Here is a 23,759-nt window from a genome sequence, read left to right on the forward strand (position 1 = left end):
CAGCTTATCGAGCGAAACAAGTCGAGATTTAGGTTTCACGCACTCGCCAAGAGTCAAAAGCACACCGAGGACCGACGGGGGGGTAGCGCCTGCCACTCCCCCGCCCACGCCGCAGCACGCCAGAGGCCCCGAAAGCAACAGACAGTCCAGCGTTCCGGCGACGAGCGCGGCAGCCGCACCTCCATACAAGGCCGGATACGCGCACATTCGTGACTCCCACAAAGTAGTGGCGCTCATTGACAAAGAGAAAAGACTTTGAAACGCGGTAAGGTTGTTTCGGAAAGCAACGAGGCGAAGCGAAACCCGTTTCTTGCTTCCCCGAGGGACCAAACAGCCGCTGAATTGGCCTCAGCGCCCTCGCATCCACCGCTCTCTCACCAATGCCTTCGGAGGGAGAAGAAAAAACGGTGCAAAACCAGGAACCTATATATATATATATATATATATATATATATTTCAGATTTTTCCACTAAACAGCCATCTCCATCTGGATTCGTCCATGCGGCACGTAGCCCACGACCTCGAAATCCTCGGCGGTGAAGTCGTCGATTTCCTGGCGAACACACTCACAAACAACGTGGCACTGACGGGTTTTGGGGCCGTCGACAAGACGAGGCGGGAGGCATCCAATGCCCGGCCCCTCCCCCCCCATCGCCGGCAGCGGATGCTCGGGTCTTTTCCGAATTCCCGGGGAACACACACGTCTTTGCTTCCCGTGGCACAGAAAGAGATGCATCCGGAGAGCGTGCAACACAGAAAAAAGCCCTCTCATGTTCTGTCAGCCGCGCGTCAGGGACAAACGTTCACACGCACCCAAAGACAGTCTTCCTTCGAGCGCTGCAGCCGCGCCATCTGGGCGCCGCACCGCGCACCACATAGGTGAGCCGATCTGCGACGCATCGCGTTTCCTTTTCGTTGTTGCGTCTCGTGTGCTCCCTTCGACACTGTCCCTTTCTTTCCGAATATAGGCCGGCTGGAAGCAGCGTGTCTGCGCTCGGCTCGCAGTGGCCGGGGCCTCGGCTGCCGTCGTCCGTTTCGCCTCTTCTGCTTGTTTGCGTGTCCGTTGTGCCGTTTCCTTCCCAGTTGCTTCGCACCTGGATGCGTTCCTTGTTCAGGATGTTCACGATGGGGAAAGGTCTCGGTTCTCTGCGCAGCTGCTCCTTCAGGGCCTCGACGTGGTTCGAGTAGACGTGCGTGTTGCCCATGAAGTGAATGAACTCCTTCGGCTTCAGGTTGCAGACGTGCGCAACCATGAGCGTCAGAAGGGAATAGGACGCAATGTTGAACGGCACCCCGAGGCCAACGTCGCAGGACCGCTGATACATGACGCAAGACAAGTCTCTGTCGTTCTCCACGTAGAACTGACACAGCAAGTGGCAAGGCGGCAACGCCATTTCGTCCAGCGCTGAACGGGAAAGAGAGAGACGGCGAGGACAAAACACACGCGCACGGGGGGAAGTGAGCAGCATGCACGGCGGCGCAGTCGCCACGGCAAAGAAACACAAGGCGCGAGGACGGGGGAAGAAGCACCCGCGGAGGAAAGGCACTGAAACCGGCAGGTCCCCGAGTAGGGAATCCCGAGGAACAGACGACAGCGGCAAGAGGCGAAAAGGCCAGTGGCAAGTGTTTCGCGGGACCCCACACGGGAGGGACACTTTGAGATGTCTAGGCACAGAGGCATCCAGCGAAAAGCACAGACGAGATACGAGAGACATCACCACGGCGCAATAACCTTAGAGGAGCAGCCACACAGATACGGCACGGAAGATAACGTTGGGGGGACCAACACGTATGTGTCAGCGTCTTCCCGTTGTGCACACGGCTGTGTAAGAGCTTCCAGTTGAAATGCACGTATTATCTGGAAAGGAGAGATTGAAGACAGAGATCTCACCCGCAGGGTTCCAAGCGGTCATGAGCATGCGCCGGTCTGTTGGATTCGTTCTCAGCATGTTGATCACCTTCTTCAGTTGGTCTACGCCCTGACCTGCAAATGGGCAACGCCAGGAGGGATGGGAGTGAGCATTTTTCAACGACGGGCACCAATTTCTCACGTGTATGTACACATGCACACGTAGGGGTATCTTTGCATCAACATACGCACACACACACACACACGGGTATTTGTGTGCAAGCGCCCGGGCACGGAGTTACCACCCGACGGCCCTTTCATCGCTTGGCAGTTTGCAACCGAATTCGTCCACACGGAGTGGCGTCTGTCACCAGTTGTGCGCGAGCGCAGAGTCGTCGCCTTGCACTTTCATCTCCGTTTGTGGCGGCTATTGAAACCTGCGATATGGCTGGAACGGTCGGTCCAGCACACGAAGCGAGAACAGGCATCAGCGCCGTTTCGCGGGTTCGGCTGCTTTCCCTTCCCCCCTCAAAGAACGCCGGGACATACCAGTGTAGTCCGTGTGCATGTCCTTGTAGGTCGCGCCGAAGTGTCTCCACTGGAAGCCGTAACCCGGGCCGATGTCTCCGACCTCTCGGTGGGAAAGATTGCGTGAATCAAGGAACTCTCTTGTCACATTCTTGTCCCAGATCTAAAACGAAAACCCAGAAACGCATGCCGGAAGTTACGGAGCGTGGTACTCTGCCTTAGGCGAGCCCTGTCCCGGCTCAGAGGGGATGTGAGCCGTGCGAGGCTGTCAGAGGAAGACACGGAAAAAAACGGGGAAAACGGGAGACAGAAGGAACGTGCTCTGAAAGGCCTATCGACTGTCTTCGTCGCGCAAAGCTACGGCCACACTCAACGATGAAGGGCCTACACTCACGCGGGGGCCTGCAAACGCAGCAGACGGTCTAGAAGACAAACGGGTACACTCAATGTAAGCGTGAAGCCTCGGAGGGGTGACGCCGCGAAGGAAAGCGCCAAGTCTGCGGAGGAGCCTGAACGAGAGCAGCGGTGCTTGAAGACTTGCCTTTACGCCCTTTTCAGAGAGGTGATTCGCGTTCGTGTCACCGCGGATGAACCACAACAGCTCCTCGAGGACTCTGAGAGCAACCCACACGGAAAAGAACATCGTTCAGCGACCGTCGTGCGGACTTCTCGTACTCGGCATAGACAACAGCGTCACATGCTCTCTCGTCTTCGATACGCACACTACGATGAGACGCAAGCAAATGCACGGTCAGACAGAGGCGCGACGGTCACCGGGCGAAATTAAAGCAAATAAACAGACAAACGAAGGTAGAGAAGCAGTCCAGGCACGTCTGTAGAGTGCATGCATGTGAATATTTCCTGTTCGTGGACGACTCCACGGCAGCCACATACAATTGCGTGCACGTTTATGAACACGTGTGCAGGTCAGACACGCACACATGTGCCTGTTAAATATATACAGATTTCTGTAGGGCGCCGTACCCTTTCCAGAACACACGCTTTGTGGTGAGGAGAGGGAAGGCCTTATCCAGCGAGAACCGCATGGTACAGCCGAACTTGGAGATGACTCCAACGCCTGAAAGCAGCGACAGGGGAGAAGGGGAGCGGCGAAGAGCCTCCAGATCAGGGCACATCTGCTTGGGGCACGAAACGCGAATTGAGAAAATGGAGACGGAATCTCTCTCGTCTTTCTGTGAAACAGCGAAAAGGGCGAACAGATGAGGAAAGGCCTTCTTTCTTCCAGGAAGCGGCAAACCCCGCGTCAGCGAGAGTCAAGCGACAACGGCGTGTGAAAAAGGCCGTGCAGAGGGAAAACACGTTTCGGTAGCCCGTCTGTTTTGAAGCGTGGACTGCGAGACGAAGGCGAGTACGAACGTTAGGACAAAAGAGCAAGGGAGACAGAGAAAAAAAATGAAGGGAAAATGTGGCAGGCAAGGCGGCGAACAGAGAGAAGCAAAGACCCCAGGGGAAAGCCGCACAGCGCGGAAGAAGGAACCGAGGCTCAGCAGACAGCCCCGCATGAACGGGATGCCTTCCCGTGGTCGCGTTTACCCGTTCGGTCGTCCATTGTCGCTCCGTTGTTGATAATATCGGCAATGAGGTCGAGGTACTGGAATTCTTCGTGGCCCCGAAAGTGGACGTGAGGCACTGCCCGAATGATTTCTTTCTTCTCGCATTTTTTCCGGTCTTCGTCGGCCATCCAAGCCAACACCTGGGCAACGGCTGAGGCGGAGGAAGACGGAAGCCTCGTCTCTGGCGACGTCTCTCCGGTGGAGGTCCAAGGGCCGCGAAGCTCGCACTGGAAGAGTGGACAGAAACCGAAAACGGCGAAACGCCCGTGCGCGTCCTTGCACCATCTTTACGGCGTCTCCCGCGGCCACGGAGAAAAGAAAAGAGCGCGTAGCTTACCCCTCAAGCTGCGTGTTCCCTCTTCCCTCTCTCTTGGATACGCATGGAACGTCGCCTCGCGACACTCGTTCCGGATGCCCGCTCTTTCTCTCGTCTTTTCCCCTCCGTAGCCACTTACCGATTCCGTGGCGCTGCAAGCGTCAGCCTTCCTCCCTTTTTCAAGAACCACAAAGTCGTAGGGCACTCCGTTGTCCGAGTAGGTCTTTGAAATAAAGATGGGTCGGTACGACGCTTCATTGCTCTTCTCTCTCCCGAGCTGGGGGCAAAACGGAACAAACACCGGTTCCGCAGCAGCCGAAGGCTGACTCGCGGAGGCCGCCTGCTTGTTTGAAAGAATGGAGTCTCCGGGGAAAGCGGGAAAGAAAACGTCGCATGGAAAGTCACGCGCCACGCGGGTGATGTAGAGGTGAGACACCACGCCCAGAGACAGGGCTTCCTCATAGAGCCCCGCTCCTCCTGAAGGCAGGCGGAGGGATACCACCCGAGAAAACGCAATGGATGCGAGACGCCAATAGGAAGAGCGGAAAAGGCCACAACGCAAGGAACTGGAGCACGGCGAAAAGAGTACAGCAACTGAAGGGAAAGAAGAGAACTGAGAGAGACTGGACGGACGGGCTCCAACACGCAGTGGGAATGGAGAGAAACGAAGCCGTGGGCGAAAGAAGGAACGGAGAGGCGCGCCAAAAAAGGCGGTCGAGACGCTTCACCGACGTCGGGGGCTGCGCTGTCGGCGTGAATCAGCCGCTGTCCCAGGCTGCATGCCGTTGTCCCCATCCGCCTTCCTCTGCTGGTGGGCGGCAAGGCATTCCGTCAGTGTCAGCCTTCCCCGCATCTCCTCAGCCTGTTCTAAATATCTATGCATAAACACATAGAAATATACGCTTATCTGGAGATTCTCAGCCCCTCTGGTAGCTCGCAGGGAGTATGTACACGAAGCCTCAATGTGCATCGGGATCCGCGGCGCGTGCCGCAGATCAGTTGCCAGGCACTTCTGAGCGAGAGAGGAATCTGTGCCGCTCTTGGCACACCTACCCACAACATAAATCTGGTCAACAGACTCTCTGTACTCTTCGTCCACAAGGCGCAGGGCTGCGGGGAGTGAATCGCAGACTCGCACGCGTTGCTGGCCTTCGACTAGAGGCTTCTCCGCCGCGATGTCTTCTTCTTTGCTGACAACCGTTGAACAAGGGAAGGACGAAAGACACGTAGGAAATGGAGATGGCGATGGGAGGACAGCAGGGACGGAAGACGGACAGAAGCACGCTTCGGGCGGGAACCTCTATACGCATATGCGTATGTATATATATATATATATATATATATATATGCAGCCGTGCTCAGCAACGTAGGAACCACGAGTCTGGTTGTGCAGAGAGCAGGTTCACCGGTCCACGCGAAGCGATGGAGAAATGTTTGCGAACGCCAGTGCGTCTTCAGTCAGCCTTCCGGATTTCGGTTATCAGGACATACGATCGCAGTCCCCCCAGTGTGTTGCATCCAGACGTGCGGCCTTTCTCTCCGAGGAAAGCGCACTCGCGGTTTGTGGTTCGTCTACGAGGAATGGAGCCGGCGAAGGCTTTTCAGAGGGAATCGTCCAGTCTCTTGGCACGCACGGAGACGTCGCGAGCGCACAGACACATCGCCTGCGCCGTGTGCTTACAGGGAGGAGGAAACCACGATATTCAGCCGGTCCACGAGGGGACGAAATTTTAGCGGCAAGCTCTCCCAGGTTTTTCGTCCCATGACAACAGCGTTGAATCTGTTGACACCGAAGGCGGGAGAGGGAAGTCCCGAATCGCCCGTCTTGGCAATTTTTTTCGGAAGCCATGCGTTCAGGCGAGAGACTTCGTCGGCCGTCGTTTTCGTCACGCGAGAAAAGTGTTTGAAATCTGTGGCCAAGTGGGGCCATGGCAGGCCGTTGTTGACGCCGATGCCCCTCCTGGGGGTCATCGCGGCAATAAGAGACACTGGTTTCTGCATGTTTCGCTGCACAACTCCACGAGTTGGAACGGCAACAGACGGTCCAACTTCACCCGTCCCAGCCGCACTCAGAGGCGCGCTCGGCATTGCCGTGAGGTAAAAGTGGAAAACGGTCAGCACGAAGCCGGGGAGAGTTGGGTATCAAGCGAAAGATGTGCACACCTCGTCCCTTGTCTCGAAGTTTAACGGGCCAGGGAGGAGTAGGAAGATGCGCAGATCGAAGCAAGTCAAGGAAGCAGAGAAAACGAGCTCGACGAGAAGAACGAAGAGAGCCTGACGGCTTTAAAAAGCGTGGAGTTTCCGGAGATATATTCGCCAAATGCGCTTTCGCGGCACCGGACCGTAAAGTTGACGAGGGGGGAGGCTCCGACGGAGACGGCAGACGAGGCCGCTATAGTGTGCAAGCGGCGGCAGTCCAGGTTCGGGTCTTCCGCGTGCGAAGTGAAAAACCACGCAAGTTTGCAGTGTCGAAAAACAAAGGACCTAATGAAGCGCTCGTTGGAGGAAGAAAGAGTGTCGGACCAGTTCTAGCACTGGCGGTGGGTGTAGTGATGGTGTTCACGCTGAGACAGGGAACGCGAAAAGGCGAGACGCAGGCGGAACCACCGACCGCCGTGCCACGAGACACAAAGACACGCTGGAGGCGGAGAGAGCAGTGGCGTGCTGGTTTCTTCTGCGCGTCGGTCGTCCTGGAGGCTGCGTTTTGAGTCTCTAAAGGGTCTGAGGAACCTTCAGTTTTGTGGAGCAGGACGGAGCAAACCGGAGTCGCCTCGTTTTTTCGGCGGCGAAGCACTGCGGAAAGAGCACAGTGGAGTGGGCATCGGGCATATGACTGCGTAGCAATCCACTTCCGTGGTGACTTTTCGGTCAGCGAACTTTGGCACGTAGACACCAGGCTGAAAGCAAGTTAAGACACGAATTCTTGTCGCCCGCATCTAAACGTCGTCGAACCGCCTTCTGTACGAGTCCCGAGTCAGGGGCACAAGATCTGCGGGGCCGTCGTTCGCGAACAGATCTGTGTCGACTGAAATCCGAAACAGCGCAACTGAATGCTTCTGGGTACAGTGCCTTCCGCTACACTCTATTCGTATCGTCTTGGCAAGAGGGAAAAGCAGCTCTGCAACGACCGCAGCTGAACCTCATCGAATACGCAGCCGGTCCACCGACATAGCTCCAGTGTGTCTGTTCCTGTGGACGAGGTGACGCAGCACAGTGAACCGCTGCTTCTCACGGCAGTACCCAAGTGCGGAGCAACCTTCCTGCAAACAGCTGAAGATTTGGGACTTGACGGTAACTTGGGATCCGCCCGATTAAACTTCGGCCCAGTGGACGCCCGGAGAAGCGTGGCACTGCTGCGACGAGTACGCGGGATGGCGAAGTCCCTCAGTGATGCCCACCTTGCACGACAAGGTGTGCACGTTAAATCAAAGGAACATGCAGCTCTGAAGCCATGTTTTTGCAGGCTGCGTTCGCATCTTGGATTCTCCACTGCAGTTTAGTTATCAACTTCTCCCTGGCGAGAGCCAATTTGTCCCAAGTGTTTTCTGATCGTTGTGCTGCTGCGGCGCTCTCGCTGGTCATAAAAAAAGTCGCCTTTCGCGCTCTCTCCCAAGGAACCCCCCCTACTCACGCTCTGCTTGCAAGCGTATGTGAAGACTGGCAGCAAAACGAAACAGGTTTTCTGTATACAAGAAAATCACTCAATAAAATCCACGAGCACAGGGAAGCCTCGCCGCGTTCGTGGGCACATGGTCACACGGATAAAAAGTGTTCGGGCACATGGTCACACGGATAAAAAGTGTTCGAGCACACGGCCCCAGTGTGCGGAAAGAAGTCGAAAAAAATTGTGAGTGCGACGCCCTCTCTGAAAACCAGAAGTGGTGTGGCCTCAGGCTCTACGCGCTTTCGAGCGCCGGAGCCGAGTGCGTCTCCGTTTTTGAATCCACACCCTGGACTGCTGGCATCCTAACAGCACTATTGAAAGACGCTGTCTGTTTGCTGTCATCCCTCGAAGGACTCGGATGACGTCCTGATGTCTTGGTGCGCTCTTCACGATTGAAAATAGCAGCCACCTCGTCAACATCCACGCAGCGCTCACGCCTCGCAACGGCAGCCATGTTGCGAGCTTGAGAGTCTCCCCACACGTCGATGGGGAAACAGACCTTGATTTGTCTCCGGGTTTTCGGATCTACCCAGTTCGCGACATACTTCTGCTGGTGACGGTACACACCGACTGGCAGCTGCTCGTCGTAAAATTTTCGCTTCCGGCCACCGTCACTACCGATTTGTGGCGCGGAAGTCTCGTTCTTTGAAGCGACAGTAGCGCTGGCTCTATTTTCAGACACGTGAAGCAGCTTCGACCGGTTTTTCCCTGCGCTGCCCTCGGCATTGTGCCGGCGGCCGCCTCCACGTGAAGCAGCCTTCGATTTTTGTGTGGTTCGGCACGCGTTCGCTCCTGTGCGGTCACACCCTCCCTTCGTCGTGCTGCAGCTCTTTGAGAGCGAGTCCGCCACGGGCGCTTCGGCGCGGCTAACGCCCTTACACGCCGCCAGGACGTCCGCGCGGAGACACGCCCGCGCAGCCTCGTGGGCGACTGGCCCAGAGATAACGGACTGGAAGAGCACCGCAAGGAGTCTCTTTTTCCGAGAGAAGTAGTCATCCTCTTGGCCGTTGGGCGCTGCGGCGTTCCCCGCTCCGTCCACGGACGACATGGTGACTCAAGAAAAGAAGCCGTGCCAAGGAAGTGTGTGTCACGAAACCTACAGAGGGCGCGCTGCTGAGACCTCACAGGAGTGCTGCTGGGCAACACCAGTTGGCCGGAAGGAAACCAACTGCTGCGTCGGGGCACCAGCCCGGCCGCAGCCCCTGTCTCCAAACATAGCTTTTCGACAAGGAGGGTTGTCGCTTCACAGAGAGGATCACCCTAGCTGAGAAAGCGACTTTTCTTACTCTGTCACCCTAAAAATCGACAACAAACAGAGGCTCACAAAAACGGTCAAGCGCTGGCACGTCGAAACGCCCATATCTTCTGGCGCCAAAAAGCAGAAACAAACACCGGTGAGGGTTTTTGCCTACAGCCCATGAAACCCCTCGACCTACCGCTCCAGTGTCTTTGTAGTAGCAAGGCTCAGCAACGCGCTTTCGAGCTAGCGAACAGAAACACCTATACGTTTCGACAGAGTGTGTGTCCTCTCCGCGGTTCCCTCCGCCGCACAGAAAACTGCTCATCTTTCCTCTCTGCCTCCGCAGTCGAAAAAACACTGCCCCCGACAACGCTGCCTTGTCATGCTCTCGGGGAAAGGGTGTCGCTTGAATCGGCAACAGGCTCGAAATCGGGGGGAAGTCCTCGATTTCTATACCGGCACAGCTGTCACGTGGAGCGAGACAATTTGTATCGCAGAGTATACGGAGCCCCTCACCTCGCCTACGCAGGGTAGCTTTCCCCATACGGTTCAAATCACCCAAGACCTCACAGTTCACGCACTGCATTTGTGGCTTTCCAGTCGTTCCGCGACGCTCTGAAGTTTCGGCCGGCGGGTGCCGTAACGACTGCCTGCAAGAGATCCGAGTTCCTTTCTCCTGCCGGAAACCTATTGGCTCTCAAATGAAAACAGAGACGCTGCCGCCTCCTGCCTCCGAGCCCGCTAGTGGCTACAGAAAAGCAAATCAGCGAAGCATAGTCAGAGGTCAAGGCCGGTAGACTTACGAATAGGGTCGTGGTGGCACACGAAGGCAACTTCGTTTCCCTTTTTTTGTCAAGGCACCAGTCTGGAGGAAAAACAGAAAAAAGTGGACTCACAACGGTTTCGGAACAAGTTGGGGTTGTCTTCCCCAGAAAGACTTGCGAGAAACAGAGAGAAAAGTGCCACATACATCAGAGCAGTTAGGGCAAGAAGGCCCGCGGTGAGGCGAAGAAGTTCGGAAGCCTTCACGTGTAGAACCTGCACATTAGCACAGTCTCCACTGATAACGAATCGCATGCGCGCGCGCGCGAGACTCCGCTCCTTCTATCATCCGTCTCCTGATAGACCTCTCGGTTCCCAGTCCCTGACCGGCGCTCGCCGCATCCCTTGCCAAGCTTCGCAGTTAACTCTTTGTCTTTTGGGGGGAGCAATCCGTCTCCAAAACTCCCCAGGCATTTCCGATTTTTCCGTGCGCGCGTCCAGCTGCCAGTCGGCCCTCTACTTGCCCCGTGGTCTTTGTGGCTTCTGTGCTCTTGGGGGGCGCAGTCCTCCCCTACAAACGCGCAACAGTGGCTGAAGTCGCCCGCCTCCGTCCTCGTGTAGAAAGGGTTTCCACGTACCTGACAATTTAAAAATCGTTAGGATGGCAGTGCCCCGCTCATCAACAGGATGCGCGGTTTGTTCGGCGCATCCTGCGTCGCACGCGGAGACAGCCGTCCGGCATCCAAAACCGCTGATAACTCCGTTGTCGCCTCTCTCTCTCTCTCTGCCTCGGTTTCAGGGGAACTGGACGAAATTCCTGTATGCACTCGGGATACTGGTGGCGACGGCAACGCAACCTGTTCTGTGTCGACTCAGCATAGACGGGATGCCTTTGCCAATGGCTTTTGAGTTGTCAACTAGCGTTGTGTACCTTTTCGAGGACTTGCCCACACGGACTCAGGGGCAGTTTGCGGCTGCCTGTATCGTCACGTGTATTTTGGGACTGGTGTGCGTGATTCTTAAAGTTATTCGGCGCTACGTGGAGAAATGGCTCGTTTCGCAAGAGAACGCAGGCAGGACAAAGGTGATTTTCGGCAGCTTTCCAGTGTATGCAAATGGCGTGCGATTCCTCGTGGCTTTCGTCAACTACTCGTGGGATTACATGCTCATGCTTCTGGCAATGACCTTCAACGTCGGAATTTTTATCAGCCTCTTGCTGGGTATCGCGCTCGGCTTTTTCCTTCTCGGAGATCTCCTGAGTGTTCAGCTGGGGCCAACCAAGAAACCGTGGACTCCGTGTCAGTGTCCGAACCACCCGTGCTACAAGCAACAAGAAACAGGCGAAGGCACAATAGTCCAGCGGAGCCCGCCGCCAGTGTAAGGCAGTACACAAACGGGGGAAACGCCAGGAAGTACAGCTGACGAAGGCTTTGACACCGCCGCGAACAGGCAAGCGGTCAATTGATAGGCAGGGAACCGGAAAGCTGCCGGGGGGGATGCAGTTACCGGCACCTCTCGGAGAATTCTGCGTCACCAGATGAAGAAATCCCGGAGTCGAAACAAGAACGCCTACGGTCTCTCGGTTATTGGATAGGTTGTATAGCGCCGTGAGTGATTAGGAAGGCTCAAATGTGCCGCCATCGACTGTTGGGAACTTTGTTCAACCTCGGGAATGCATACCGGAATCGGAATGCGTCGTCGCGGTTTTTTGTGAGGGGCGCTTTGCATTGAAGATTTGTGTGCACCCAGATCTGGAAATAGGGATCGTGCGCGCATGAAAGTCTGTGGTGGTCCACGCACTCCAACGGAGCGTATCCACCAACAGGTGTCGTGGAAGGGGGGGGGTCGCCTGAGACTTGCTCGGCAGCTCTGATGTGTATTAGCAGTGCTTCGAGCCTCCTCTGGCGCCGTTTTTCTGGTGTTGTACAGTCTGTTCTGCGCGCTTGCTCTCCCCGCACTGTTGTCTGTAGTGGCATCTAGTGACTCGTTTCTGTTGTTCTTGTCCAGAGGCTTTTAGACGCCTGGTCATTTAGACACATAACCTCTGCGATTTTGGGGGGACTCAGGAATACTGTAACAAGGTTCAGGCTTCTACAGAGTGGGACATGGAAGTTCAAGTGCCTCACACCCGGAGAGGTTGTCAGGGTTTTTGGCGGGTGCCGAGGCTGTTACACCGCTGCTGAGCTGACGCGGGCGTGTCGGTGACACCACCACACTCAAGTCGAATAGTGAGAGGGGCAAGTGTAGCGCGAAACTCTTCTGCCGCGTTGCGGCTGCGTGCGGTTTGACCTGCATTAGCCGGTTCATCGAGAGTGGGTGTGGAACGACTCGCTTCTCATCCTTAGGGGCCTCTCCCTACAGTCAACGTGATGGCCGCTCGCTTCCCAGTGCTGGGGGATGTAATTTCCTACCGTTTTATGGGTTGCCAAGAGCATTGGGCGGCAGTGGTCCAGAACGGCTCCCTCTACGTACATCTGGCCTGGCAATCCGTTCCATTCTAAAGGTGTGCACTCGATAAGGTACTTTTGAATGTGTTACCAAGGCCAAATTGTGAACTGTTTGTGGTTGTCGAGGTTTCGCGTGTACTAGCGACTGCGCAGTCAGAGCGGGTACCCACTGTTTGATGCCGCTTGCCGCTGTAATTCTTTTTTTGTAGTTATACTCCAGCTCAGCATCAATGGTGACGCGGAGAAACGCGAAGTCTCCGCTGGTGGAATCATGCCGCAGGGAACGTCGGCGTACTGGCGTATTTGTCCAACTTGTTTTGTGACTAAACAGGGGCATTATGGTGTGTTTGAATGTACGGCTGATCTCCATTTACTTACCATACCTTGGTACTTCTCGTCAAGTAGAACCAGGATATAGAATCAACCAGTGGCGTTCCCGCAAGTTAAAGCGTGATGAATTCACACGCCCAGCACACAGGCTTTGAAAGCCGTGCACGAACCCCCGCTGAACACCGTGAGGACACTCCTTGAGTGAAGTTCGTTCGCGTAAGTTGCCCACCTAGGATGGCGAACACGTCCGTTAAGTTTGCGCGTAATTGAACGGTGGAAAACCCAGTCTCCCGTATTCTTCCCCCATCTAGACAGAGGCCATCGAGGTTTTAGAACGCGGGAAACACAGCTAGGGTCCGGGGCGGAATCGAACCCTCCATATTTCCTGCCTCGCAGTGAGCAGACGCCCCAGCAAGTTATCGAGAGCCGTAGACAACCAGGGGATTTTGGTAGGACTACAGTGAAAGCTACTTGTTTTTGAAACTTCTTGGAGGTGTGCATTGATCGACTTGTCCGCCCCCCAGAGAGGGTGCGGACAGGAGACCATCACTGGTCGCTCGAAAGTGGAAGAATTGTTCTTCCGCACTAGGAAAGTGGGCGACGCGGAAAGTTCCAATCCCTGTTATGCGCTGTTGTTTCTGCTTGGACATGTTGAGACTGCGGCGGCGTGGACTCGCCGCACGCAAGTCAAACCCATTTGCAGTTTTCTTAGCGTTTTTGTCTTCCTATGGGGAGACAAAGCTCCTGAGCGTTGTTTTACGTGGCGCCGTCTCAGTGGACACAAGTGCTTGACGCTCAGCTGATTCCGTGCGTCGGGTATCTCTTGAAGTAACACGTTAGGAGTCATGTTCCCGAAGTATATGGCATCGGCGGGGTGCATATACAAACCTTGTGCAGCGGAGCTCAGCTGTGGTTTCACTCACCTAGTCGGAGTTTAAAAGCCGGCTACCGTCAGACCCACTGCATCCACACGGCGGCAGCCACGCAATCCTCTGCCAGGGGCCGGTCGAGGGTGCCAAGGCTGTACGGTGAGCAGTGGTTTATCTCAGATTGAGAACGACACGCAGAGGGTTCTGCAACATGTTAACAAGGTGGAGGATACGGCCTGACTGTATTCGAAGGGAAGAAAGACTAGTGGCGCGTGGCTAGCGGAAGACAGATAGGACTACAAAAGCTACCCGGCTTGGTTAAGCGAGCTGTTCCAGTTCATCTGTTTTAAAGCGTGTTTAGATCCGGTTCTCCCCATGTGAGCAGAACACCCGGACGGTCGCGTCGATTCCAGGGAAGTCCGCCTTCAACGAGCCGTTACCGGGTGGAGATGCTCTCTCCTACTTACTCGACGCTGTCTTCTCGAAAGATGGAACTGACAATGGAAACTAGACCCTGTAATCCAGCTCTCAACTCGCTTCCGCTGAGCAACCAGATGCACCCATGGCTGTTTTAGCAGGATAGAACCTGTCAGGCCTCCAGTCTGGCGCGGCACCGTCTGCCGCAGAAGTCGTCTGAAGCGAATGGACCGTTTCTGCTCTGTCTGAGGTGAATTTTTAAACGAAGGCGAATGCCGGCACGCCAGCGGCGCCCACACTCCGCTAGGAAGGGCTGTCTGTGTTCTTGTCAGGGTCGTGGGCCTCTCATCCCAGGCTGGTTTAATAAGTCAAAGTTTAACCGGGAAGTTGGCGTCTAAAATATATAACCGAGTTTCGCAGCGACCTCACGCGACCTCGCGCACGTTCGCTCACGTTGATGCATATGATCAATCCCAGTCAGTCCCCTGAGGGTGGCGACGATGTTCTTCGGTTCCGCTTACTCCCGTTGTGCTATTCAGCCTCAGTAGAAGTCACACGCTTTTCACCAGCACGAGGGTTTTTAGATGAGACTCGAGAGGTGACTGAACGCATGAATTCTCATCACTTAAATGAGTTGCATGCATCTGCGTGGCTGGCTCCACGTGTAGGGGACACACGTGACGGCGGGCTGAAAACCGGTCCTTCCAGTTTTCAGCGTCTGTGCGCTGTCTGCTTTGAATTATAGTACACACATTTTTCTTGTGTGACAGAAATCGAGATTCCATATGCTTCTTCGCTTCAAAGCCCGTCGATTGCCTCTCACCGCATGCATGCGCGCGCAAAGGGCTACACTGGGGCTGTGTCTTTATGTATACTTAACAAGCATGTGTTTGTGCCTTCCGCGTCAATCTCAAACACCGTCAATGATTTTCTCTTCTTGGTACAGTGGTAGCACTCGCCGGATGCGGTCGCCTTGAGGTCTCAGCGGTGCCGCGACATGGCGTGTAGAGCTCCCCGGCAATGGTGAAACGCCCGTGACTTCTTCGCGTTCGCAAGAAGCGTGCACGCCGTTCCTGCGGCTATTCTAGAGCGCGCGTTTTCTTGTGAATGCCGTTCTTTCCCTCCTAAATGGGGAATGGATGCTGTGGGGGGGTGCTTTTCACGCGCCTTTGCCCAAGACAAACCGGCATGTTCTCCCGCTTTCGCTGCTCCACAACGTTTTCTCGGCTTTTGCAGGTTGACATGAGTTATATCTGTTTGCCGCCTGAATACACAGTAGACATCCCACCTTGTTCAACCGTATGCTCTTCTCCCTCCTGCTCAGGCCGTACGACAGACAGCGAACCATTTCACCTGACGTCGGACCGTGCGTTGACACGCCCCCAGGCGGCGTCCTATCCGGTCACTTACTATCAGGGGACATTTCCAGGTTGAACGGAAAACAAGCGGGGGACGGGTTCAAGAAGGACGAGAGCCGCTGGTCCCACGGAATAGGAGACGACATTCAAGATGGGGCTGTTTGGACGCGTTCTGCCGCGCTCGGTGACGCCCGTTCCCGCTCCCGCCCAAGACAGATATCTGAACACGGGAACCTCGCTCGCGATGTGTTTGTCTTCAGAATGCTGCTTTCGTCCTCAGTCTCCTGTTTGTTTTTTTCCTCGCGTCTCCTCCTGGACTCGACTGCCAAGTCACCGGGTTCAAGCACCGCCAGAGTCCGTAGGGAACAGACACAGGCCAGACGGCGGCGAAGAGAACCAGAAGAAACAAAGGACTCTGGACCCTCCAGCAGCACTGGGGAGAGAGAAACGACGGACAGAGACTCCAGGACATGCGTGTTCCTTTCTGGATCGAGGAGAGACGGCGAGGTTCGCGGTCTCGCGGGGCAGAGAGCGACGTCGCAGGCAAACGCAAAGGGGAGGCAGCGAAAGGGGCGGTACAGGGGAAACAATGAGCGACGGTCCGAGGTCTCGCTTTCTTGCACTTGGTAGCCATCAAGGGACTGCGTTGTCTCATGTCGGCGCGTTTTGTCGCCCTAGTGGGACTTGGGCCGATCGGGTTTTCGCGTGTAAGAGATTCTATCAATCTGATCGTCAACGGGCTGTCGCGGAGGCGCACCTGGAGAAGCGAGAGGCTGCTGTTTATGCGCCTCGTAGCTTTGGTCAGTTGTACGAGCCCAGGACTGCGCGCAGCAAGAAAGTGCATCGGCAGTGGGTCAAAGAAGTCCCGTTCTACCTCCGACCAGCTGTCGCCGAGAGGAATGCACTCACCAGGTCGCAGCGCGCCTCGACAGACAGTTTTCGAAGTAGGCACTCACCGCCTTCGGCAGCGAAGCAGAACTCCGACATGCCTCCTCAGCTCGCAAAGATCTTTGACCGCTCCCGTGACAAAGAAGCATCGGGAAGAGAGGAGATCCTCTTCACTCTGCTTCGGCTTTTGTCGACTGTTCGGCTCCGCCAGAAGGCTGCGAGGCAGAGAAACACGAGGGCGACTGATGGATTCACGCACAGGACTGAAGGGGAGGATGGAGGGGAAGGCCGTGACAAGATGGGCGACGCTGTGGCGATTCCTGGACTGGACAGAGGGAATCTCGATGCCCTAGATCGGCGGATCATGGAGTGCATTGACTCCTGGACCGTCCCCGACCTCGGCTTACTGCTGATCACTCGCCGAGAGCTCCGGGACTGCCTGTCTTTGTCGAAGACGCCTGGGGGCGACTCCGCTGAAGGCCTCGATCAAAATGAAGAAAACATCACACGCACTCTTTTGCGTCGCCTGGCGTTTCAACGAGGCCAGCCGTTTTCCCAGTACGCAAGTCTCTACGCTCTACAGGCGCTGCTCCACCGCTCGAAAACTCGACACGCGCAGAGACAGGCGCCAGCGCGAAAAAACAGCGTCTCCAGGGGGGAAGGAGGAAGCAGCGAGACAGAGGAACACGAGAGGGAGGGTCGCGTCGCACCCAGTGGTGCCCACAGCCGAGAGGAGGCCGAGGATCGTCTGCGAGAGAAAGAAAACGAGGCTTTCGAGGACGCAGACATGGCAATTATGATCATCAAAAGGGTAGGGCGCAATATGGCCAGCTGTGATCTCGAGATCCTCACCCGCATAGTCAATGTCCTTTCTTCTCTCCCGCCCCCGAAAGAGGCCGCTCGAAGGAGTGGACAAGAAGCCAGCAGGCAATCGAAGCGTTTTCCAGAACCGTGCAAGTCGCCTGCTGAGCCGCAAGGTGGCCCGACTGCTCCATTGCCGACAGCAGAGGAGACAGAAGGCTCTGCGTGTGCCGTGGCCGCAAACAAAACACAAAAAGCGGAGCATCGAGGCGCGGAAGGCGGCACACCTGGAGATGCCATCTTTGATCAGAAACTCGACAAGTCTGCAGCCGAGGGAAGGACCCGAGACGCCTCCGCTGCGTTGTTGCCGAATCCGTCCCGATGCGTCGCTCCAGCGGGCCCAGAAGGCCGTGGAAACGGGCATCTCTTCGGCGTAGCAACGCGAGGGAATCCGGAGAATGAAGTGAGTGGGAGTCACACAGAGACGCAAACATCCTTTCTCACTGACCGGAATGATTTCTTGTATGCCGTGGCCGTTCACATCTTCTCCACCGCGTTCGCGGACTCGGAAAAGCGGTCTGCCTCTGACCTGGCGACAACCTTTGCTTCTGCGCTTCCCCCGTCACCCTGCCCCGCGGCGCATGCTCCGTCGCCACGCACGCTGTCGGCGACGGCCTCCTCGAGGTCCTCTCACGACTCCACTTCTTCTGCCTCTGCCTCTGCCTCTGTCTCTCTCTCTGCGAATCGGCGAGCCGGTGCCGCCTCCGCTCCCACTCCTCTGTGGGCTTCTCCGCCCAGCGGTCGAGTGATTACCGGCGATCGGTCGTGGACATACAGCCGCATGTGCGTTCTTCTCGCGGGACTCTCTCGAACAGGCGTGACTTTCCCTCCGCTGTTCTACGCTCTCAAACCTATGGTCGTGGCGCTTCGCCTTCAGTTCCCCCCCCCGATGCTGGCAGCCCTGCTCGTCGCCTACGCCCACCTGGGGGCCGCCGACGAGACCGGTCTCGTGGACCTCTTTGGAGTCCTAGGACGGGAGTTAGTGAAAGGCGTTCGAGGCATGGACGTCGCCGTCGTGGGCGTTGCCGCCAACGCCTTCGCGAATGCGGGAGTTCTCCACCAGGAGTGGTTTTCAGTTGTGGGCGAGGTAAGAGGAGCAGAACAGGAAGGAGAAAGAGAGCGGCTGCGAAAGGAGAGAAGCGCGTCCGGTGTCGCAGTGGTCGACACGCAGACTGAGACACATTTGGCAAGGGTTTTGCCGCGGAACCGCGTAAGGCTCGCTCGCACAGTTGCGGCGACGACCCCTCCGTCCTCGTCCTGCCGGGTGCATTGGGGTGCGGAAAGGAAGAACGGGCGAGGAAACGTCGTCCCTTCCTCGCTTCCTCTGAGCTTCAACGCAGTGAAGGAATTCAAAAAGGAGATGCCTCCGTGAGCCGGCTGGTGCCGTTTTACGTTTCGTTTCCGCTGGTTTTGTGCCGAGTGGCCCAATGTAGGGATGGCGAAGCGATGGCAAGAGTTTGACGACGTGTCTACAGTCTTCCTCACCTGTTCGCCTCGCCCCTAGATGAAGCTGGTGCTCCTGGACCGGTGGAAGGAAGAGAGAAGAGGCTCCTCGTGACTGCTTCTCGGCTATGCCCTCTTTCTTCTGATTTGTAGCCGGACGCTTTCTCATTGCCAGAGATGGTGTCTCTTCCTAACGGTTGTCTTTCAGAGACAGCGACGGACAACGGGGGTATACGCGGTTCGCTGGCGGAAGGTTTTTCGCTCGGTTACGACCTAAGCAAGAGACCGCGCTGAAGGCACTGCGTGGATGTGTCTCCGTAGATGGATTTCCGGGTTTCTTTGCCGTGGTGTATCCTGGCCGCAGAAGGAAGTGCCGGGGTGTGCGCATCTACGCGTTTTCTTCTCTGCCTTCATCTGGTGTGAATGCATTTTTTCAGACTTTCCCAGTTCTCATGCCACTATGCTCGCCCCGTCTTCTCGGCATGATTGCGAATGCGTACGTGCGGCTTGGACTCGTGGACGACCCGCTCCTGCCTTCTCTCTTCCACTGCGCACGCCAGGTAGGAACTCTACGTGCAAGACAGGGGGCGTGCTTGACGAGAATGAGGCAGGTAAAGCTCTCCCTTTTTCTCGTTCCCTTTCTGAGTTCGCGCGCAATATTCTTCAGTTACCCGAGACGCGCAGGCCCAGCCTCACTGGCGCGGCTGCTGTGTATCTTTCTAGATGCTGTACGAGCGGACAAGCACGCATGCAGGCATGCAGTTCGGCTTGTAGCGCAACAATTGTTCAGAGCAGAGCATCGGTTCGGCGGCGGGTGAGGAAAGCGCGGCGAAAAAACGGCGGCTTGATCGATCTCCAACGGAGACAGGTTGTCGAAGCGTCGAAGCAAGTCATGTCATTGCGTTTTCTGGTGGATCAGCAAATCCGAAAGACTTACGGGCTCTGTTTGCGGCTGCAGCGTCTTTCGGAGTGTGACTGGCATACACTCTCCCTTCTCCTACAAGCGTCGACAAAGGTACAGACCCTCTTCTGGCTCCGCTCCAGCGCGAAGTCTCTCTGCGTCGTGAGCGTGTTTTGGCCCCAGAGTCGAGGAGCACATCTTTGTTTTTAAGGCAAAGCCTAACTGCAGCTGTTGCATTTGACATGCCAGCAGCAACATCGCACGTAGCAAATGGATAAGCGACGTGTTCGACAATCAGTAGTTTAGCACGTTTGTCAGTGTGTGTAGGCATGTTGGTATGCACCGCAGCGTCTTCTAAGAGTTAACTAAACTAGCAGGTGAAAGGTAATGCGCGCAGTAGTCGGAGGAAGCAAAACGAGATGTGAGGCTGGAGACGCAGGCTTCTTCGGCTTCTCCGGCGTCGGGAGACACGCGTACGGGGCTAAGCGCGGCGTTCTGTCTGTGCTGGTTCCCTTTTCCCCTTATTGTCGCCAGATAGGCTCTGCCTACAGCGGCTTCAGTCGAGAGGCCGCCGATGTCGTCTGTCATGCTTTAGAACAAGAAGCGCCGCAGCACCCAGTCAAATCTCAAGCACGCGACTTCCTGCTGTCTCTCGAAAATGTCGCGAGCCGAACTCCCGCTGTTTCCCCTTCTTCTAAGCTTTCCTCGTCTCGTTCAGAGTCGGTAGGGAACGGGCGTGTGGCGGATGTGTCCAGGAGTGACGAAAACGCGTTTGTGCGCCACAGGCCTGATGCCTTAGACGGGACTTCCAGGGACTGGTCTGCCGTGGAGGTGGGGGCTCGCAAGTTCTTCATTCGCGGCGAACTGGCTTCGACGTCTGCATTCGTCATTTGCTACGCTGCGGCGAAGGCGAAAGATATCCTCGGCTCCAGCCGATCTCACGCTGCTCCTGGTCTCCAGCTCGAGGCAAAAACAACAGTCGCCCATGGCGGGGAGAGTACTGTCGACGCCCCGTCAGCGCCTGGACGGGAGAAGGTGACTGGATATGGAGACCTCAGTGTGGAGACAGAAATGTCGCGGAGGGTCGGCGAACGGTATCGGGAGAAAAAGGAGATCTGGCAACTGCTGCTTGCCACAGAACTCACGCAGGTGGTTACGCGCTTCGTCCTGGACTGCAGTTCCTTCACAGAACTCGCCAATACGTGTAGCGCAGTCGCGCAGTTCCTACACCTAAGAGAGGAGATGCTTTCAAGAGACGGCAGAGAACAGGAGAGCCTCCAACGCGGGCCGACAGCGCGTTGTCAGGTGGAACACCACGGCGAAGAAAACCTCTCCATTGTGACCGAGGCCAACGGCATTTCGACCGACGCACGCACGGATGAGAGATCGCGGTTTAGCGAAAGAGGCAGTGTGGACCCGTCCATCATTCGACAAAAAATGGCCAAGTGAGTCAGATGGAGACGAAAAAACGACTTACAAAACTTGTCGAGAAGCGGCGGCGACAAAGCTTCCTGTGCCTCGGTAGTCGGTTACACCCGACGAACCTTTTCTCTCTTCTCATCGATCCCCGTCCCGAACGGGGTGTCTGTCCACCTTCGGCGACGCGGGTAGAGGCCCAGTCGTACGATAGGTCTTCGGCATGCTCTCCGTAGTCCAAGGAAAGGTGTTCCTGTAAAGTAGAAATGCGTCAGCGCTGGTGGGCGTGATGGTCTTAAGGGATAGCAAAATCCCGTCCACAAATGCGGTATCACTGGAGAGTGAGCGGGGAGTACCGCAGTCCTGTCAACATCCAGGCGACGTGCTGCGTTCTCATATTGCTTGTAGCAGCTGCACGTGGGGGTTTCACGCTGACAGCTTGACTGAGGCTAGGCAAACCGTCAACGTGTCTTCTTGTCTGTCGTATAGCGCGTTTCCACTGGGGCTCGCGAGAATAGTTATACCACCGCTGTTGCCGGTGACCGTAAAGATTTTTTGTCTATTCTATTCCATAGGCAGATGCCGTCTGCGCTTGTGTTTTCTTTCTTGGTTTTCTCCAGCTACCTGCTCTCTGCGTGTGAGGCATTTTTCCACGCCGTCGAGAACCACCTTGGGTCCTTCCGAACACTTAAAAGCGCCAGTCTGGGACCGCCTGAGGTAGGCTAAAAGGTGATACGACATTGGTTCTGATAGTTTTCGATCGATGCCGGTGACTCGTGAACGCGGAAGGGAAGCATATTGGTCTGTAGCGGTTTTCTCGCATCCCACGTGAAGATGCCGCTCCAAAACTCTACGGTACAGTGTAAGAATGCGCACACAGGCTTGGGCCAGGAGCCAGAAAAACACTCATCCCTTGCCTTGCGATCGATGCGTAGTGCTGTAAGCTGCGTCCGAGATCTTTTCTCTGATTGCTTTGACAAGTTTTCCTCTTGCTTCTGGACAGCTCCACAAGCTCATCTGCGCTTTCCACGCTTTCCACCGGGCTGAACGAGCGCCACGCGTGACAGCGCGAAGAATGGTGGTCCTCGAGCGATTGATGTGCGACAACTCGGATATGTTCCATGAAATGACACTGCTTCCTCTACGACAAATGGTACGCTCCTCCCTCCGCGAGATGCAGTAAAATAGTCGGGAAGTGAGAGAGGAATGACGCGCGCGGTGGGAAGACGCATTTCACCATAATCTTGGCACCGTCATTTTTTTTGATGTATCGACGGAGCGCTACCAGCAGCCTAGGGTTTTCAGGTTCTATGGTACTAATGGAATGGTACTGCGCAACAGCCGTGGGGCTGGGATTGAGATCGCCATCACGGATTGACTGCTTCTCATAGGAGTTCTGAAGTTGCGCACTATCTTTCACAGCTTTCCACCTGGAGCAATATGTCAGGGTCTAGCGCTCGTGAAAATACGCGGGGCGTCTTCAGAAGGCTCCGAGGGGGATATATAGCCCCTTTATGCTTCTGTCGGTCCTGTGGCATCACCTCTGGAGCGACGCTTTCTAGTCCACTGGAGATTCCTGTGGAAAAGTGGATATTCTATTTCCTAGGCATGCCTGTATGTATGTTTGGAGCGGCGCATCACCTCAGTCTGCTGCTGAAAATGACCTTCTTGTAGCGTTCGCATGCATTCTGTTCTCAGGCTGCAGCGGTGAGCTACCTTGGCATGGATAATGATGACATAATAGAAACCCTTGTAATGTTACAGCAGAAACGCAAAAAGAAGAAGGCCCCTGGTTTGCTGGCGGCTCCAGCACTGTTGGGCTGAGCGGTCACACACCTCCCGCAGTGGGAAAAATTCGGGGGATATACGGAGGAAACGCTAACTACAGCAACAATTGAAGCAGCTGTTGCCTTTTTTTCGTATGCGAATCGTTCGTCGCCATCATGAATCAACTTAACGGTGGAATGTAAGCGTGTTTTCTGTGGCCTACAACGTTAATCTTTTCAAACCGAAAGACTGCCGCCCGCGATCTGAGCAAGCATCCTCTTCGCGGAGGGTTGTAAGGATGGATCAGGACATGTAGTGAAAGTGGCCAGATATATGAAAGCCTAGGTCGAAAGAGCGTGCGGTATCCTGGCAGCCAACGGTGTGATTTCTCTGTTTTTCGTGAAATGCCAGCTGGACACTAGTGCACTCGGTCACTTAGTGAGACACGTATACAGCTATTCGTCAGAAAATGTCAACATCCTATAGGTTTTTCAGGAAGCATTGAGTCTAATATTGGAACGGAAACTGACAAAACACAGAGACTACGCTGTCACTGTTTACGACAGTCGAGCTGTTCGTTCAACAAGGGCCACGCGCAACTACGGAAGTCGTAGCACGTGCGCTCGTGTGCGAACACATGGGAACCCTCCTGCTTCTAAAGGCCTTCTGCACATTATTCGAACAATCAAAGACTGAGGGAAATGGTACACGATGCGCAGCCTGCGATGAACCGATACGCCAGTCCTGCCAGAACTCGTGCTGCGCAACCCGCACCTCCAAGCGGCTCTATCGGTGTGACGTGAATGGGGATCGGCACGTAGTGCAGCATTATTGAATTTTGGGAGGCGGAACCCGTAAGGAGAATTAAAGCCATCCTATGGAGACCCTGTGGATATGATCCACCGAAGCCGTCTCTACCAGCTACCAAGCGTCGATTGTTCCTGTAGTACACAGCGTCGTCGACGAAAAATTGTTTGCCGTCACGTCCCTCTGGGGGACGTTGTCGGTAAGTTTCAGAGGACCCCAAAACAGTTCGTCTGGGGCCAGAGGTGGAGACGATATCATTAGACGTGCGCTTCGACTGTCCTCGGGTCGGCTAGTCCTCCCCAAGCGCCTTTTCGCGGCGCAG

General features: G+C 55.7%; 4 protein-coding genes across 4 annotated transcripts; 2 read left to right on the forward strand and 2 right to left on the reverse strand.

Annotated features, from left to right (window-relative positions):
• Positions 1 to 469: 469 nt before the first annotated feature.
• Positions 470 to 6,355, reverse strand: NCLIV_065390 (Bifunctional dihydrofolate reductase-thymidylate synthase, related; the record flags this gene model as incomplete). Its single annotated transcript, XM_003886090.1, has 10 exons — positions 470 to 553; positions 1,095 to 1,405; positions 1,892 to 1,984; positions 2,399 to 2,540; positions 2,772 to 2,991; positions 3,362 to 3,455; positions 3,932 to 4,178; positions 4,407 to 4,744; positions 5,321 to 5,457; positions 5,949 to 6,355. 10 exons carry the CDS (start codon positions 6,353 to 6,355, stop codon positions 470 to 472), a joined length of 2,073 nt encoding a protein of 690 aa, XP_003886139.1.
• Positions 6,356 to 8,163: 1,808 nt separating this feature from the next.
• NCLIV_065400 (uncharacterized protein) lies at positions 8,164 to 8,979 on the reverse strand (the record flags this gene model as incomplete). Its single annotated transcript, XM_003886091.1, has 1 exon — positions 8,164 to 8,979. The coding sequence occupies one exon, from the start codon at positions 8,977 to 8,979 to the stop codon at positions 8,164 to 8,166; it is 816 nt and encodes a 271-aa protein (XP_003886140.1).
• Positions 8,980 to 10,594: 1,615 nt separating this feature from the next.
• On the forward strand, positions 10,595 to 11,314 carry NCLIV_065410 (putative ctr copper transporter domain-containing protein; the record flags this gene model as incomplete). Its single annotated transcript, XM_003886092.1, has 1 exon — positions 10,595 to 11,314. The coding sequence occupies one exon, from the start codon at positions 10,595 to 10,597 to the stop codon at positions 11,312 to 11,314; it is 720 nt and encodes a 239-aa protein (XP_003886141.1).
• Positions 11,315 to 16,339: 5,025 nt separating this feature from the next.
• NCLIV_065420 (conserved hypothetical protein) lies at positions 16,340 to 22,687 on the forward strand (the record flags this gene model as incomplete). The annotated part of the gene is made up of 6 exons (XM_003886093.1): positions 16,340 to 18,190; positions 18,984 to 19,106; positions 19,982 to 20,892; positions 21,484 to 21,580; positions 21,867 to 22,016; positions 22,562 to 22,687. 6 exons carry the CDS (start codon positions 16,340 to 16,342, stop codon positions 22,685 to 22,687), a joined length of 3,258 nt encoding a protein of 1,085 aa, XP_003886142.1.
• Between the last annotated feature and the right edge of the window lie 1,072 nt (positions 22,688 to 23,759).

The sequence above is a fragment of the Neospora caninum genome, chromosome XII (assembly GCF_000208865.1).
Source record: "Neospora caninum Liverpool complete genome, chromosome XII".
NCBI lineage: Eukaryota > Apicomplexa > Conoidasida > Eucoccidiorida > Sarcocystidae > Neospora > Neospora caninum.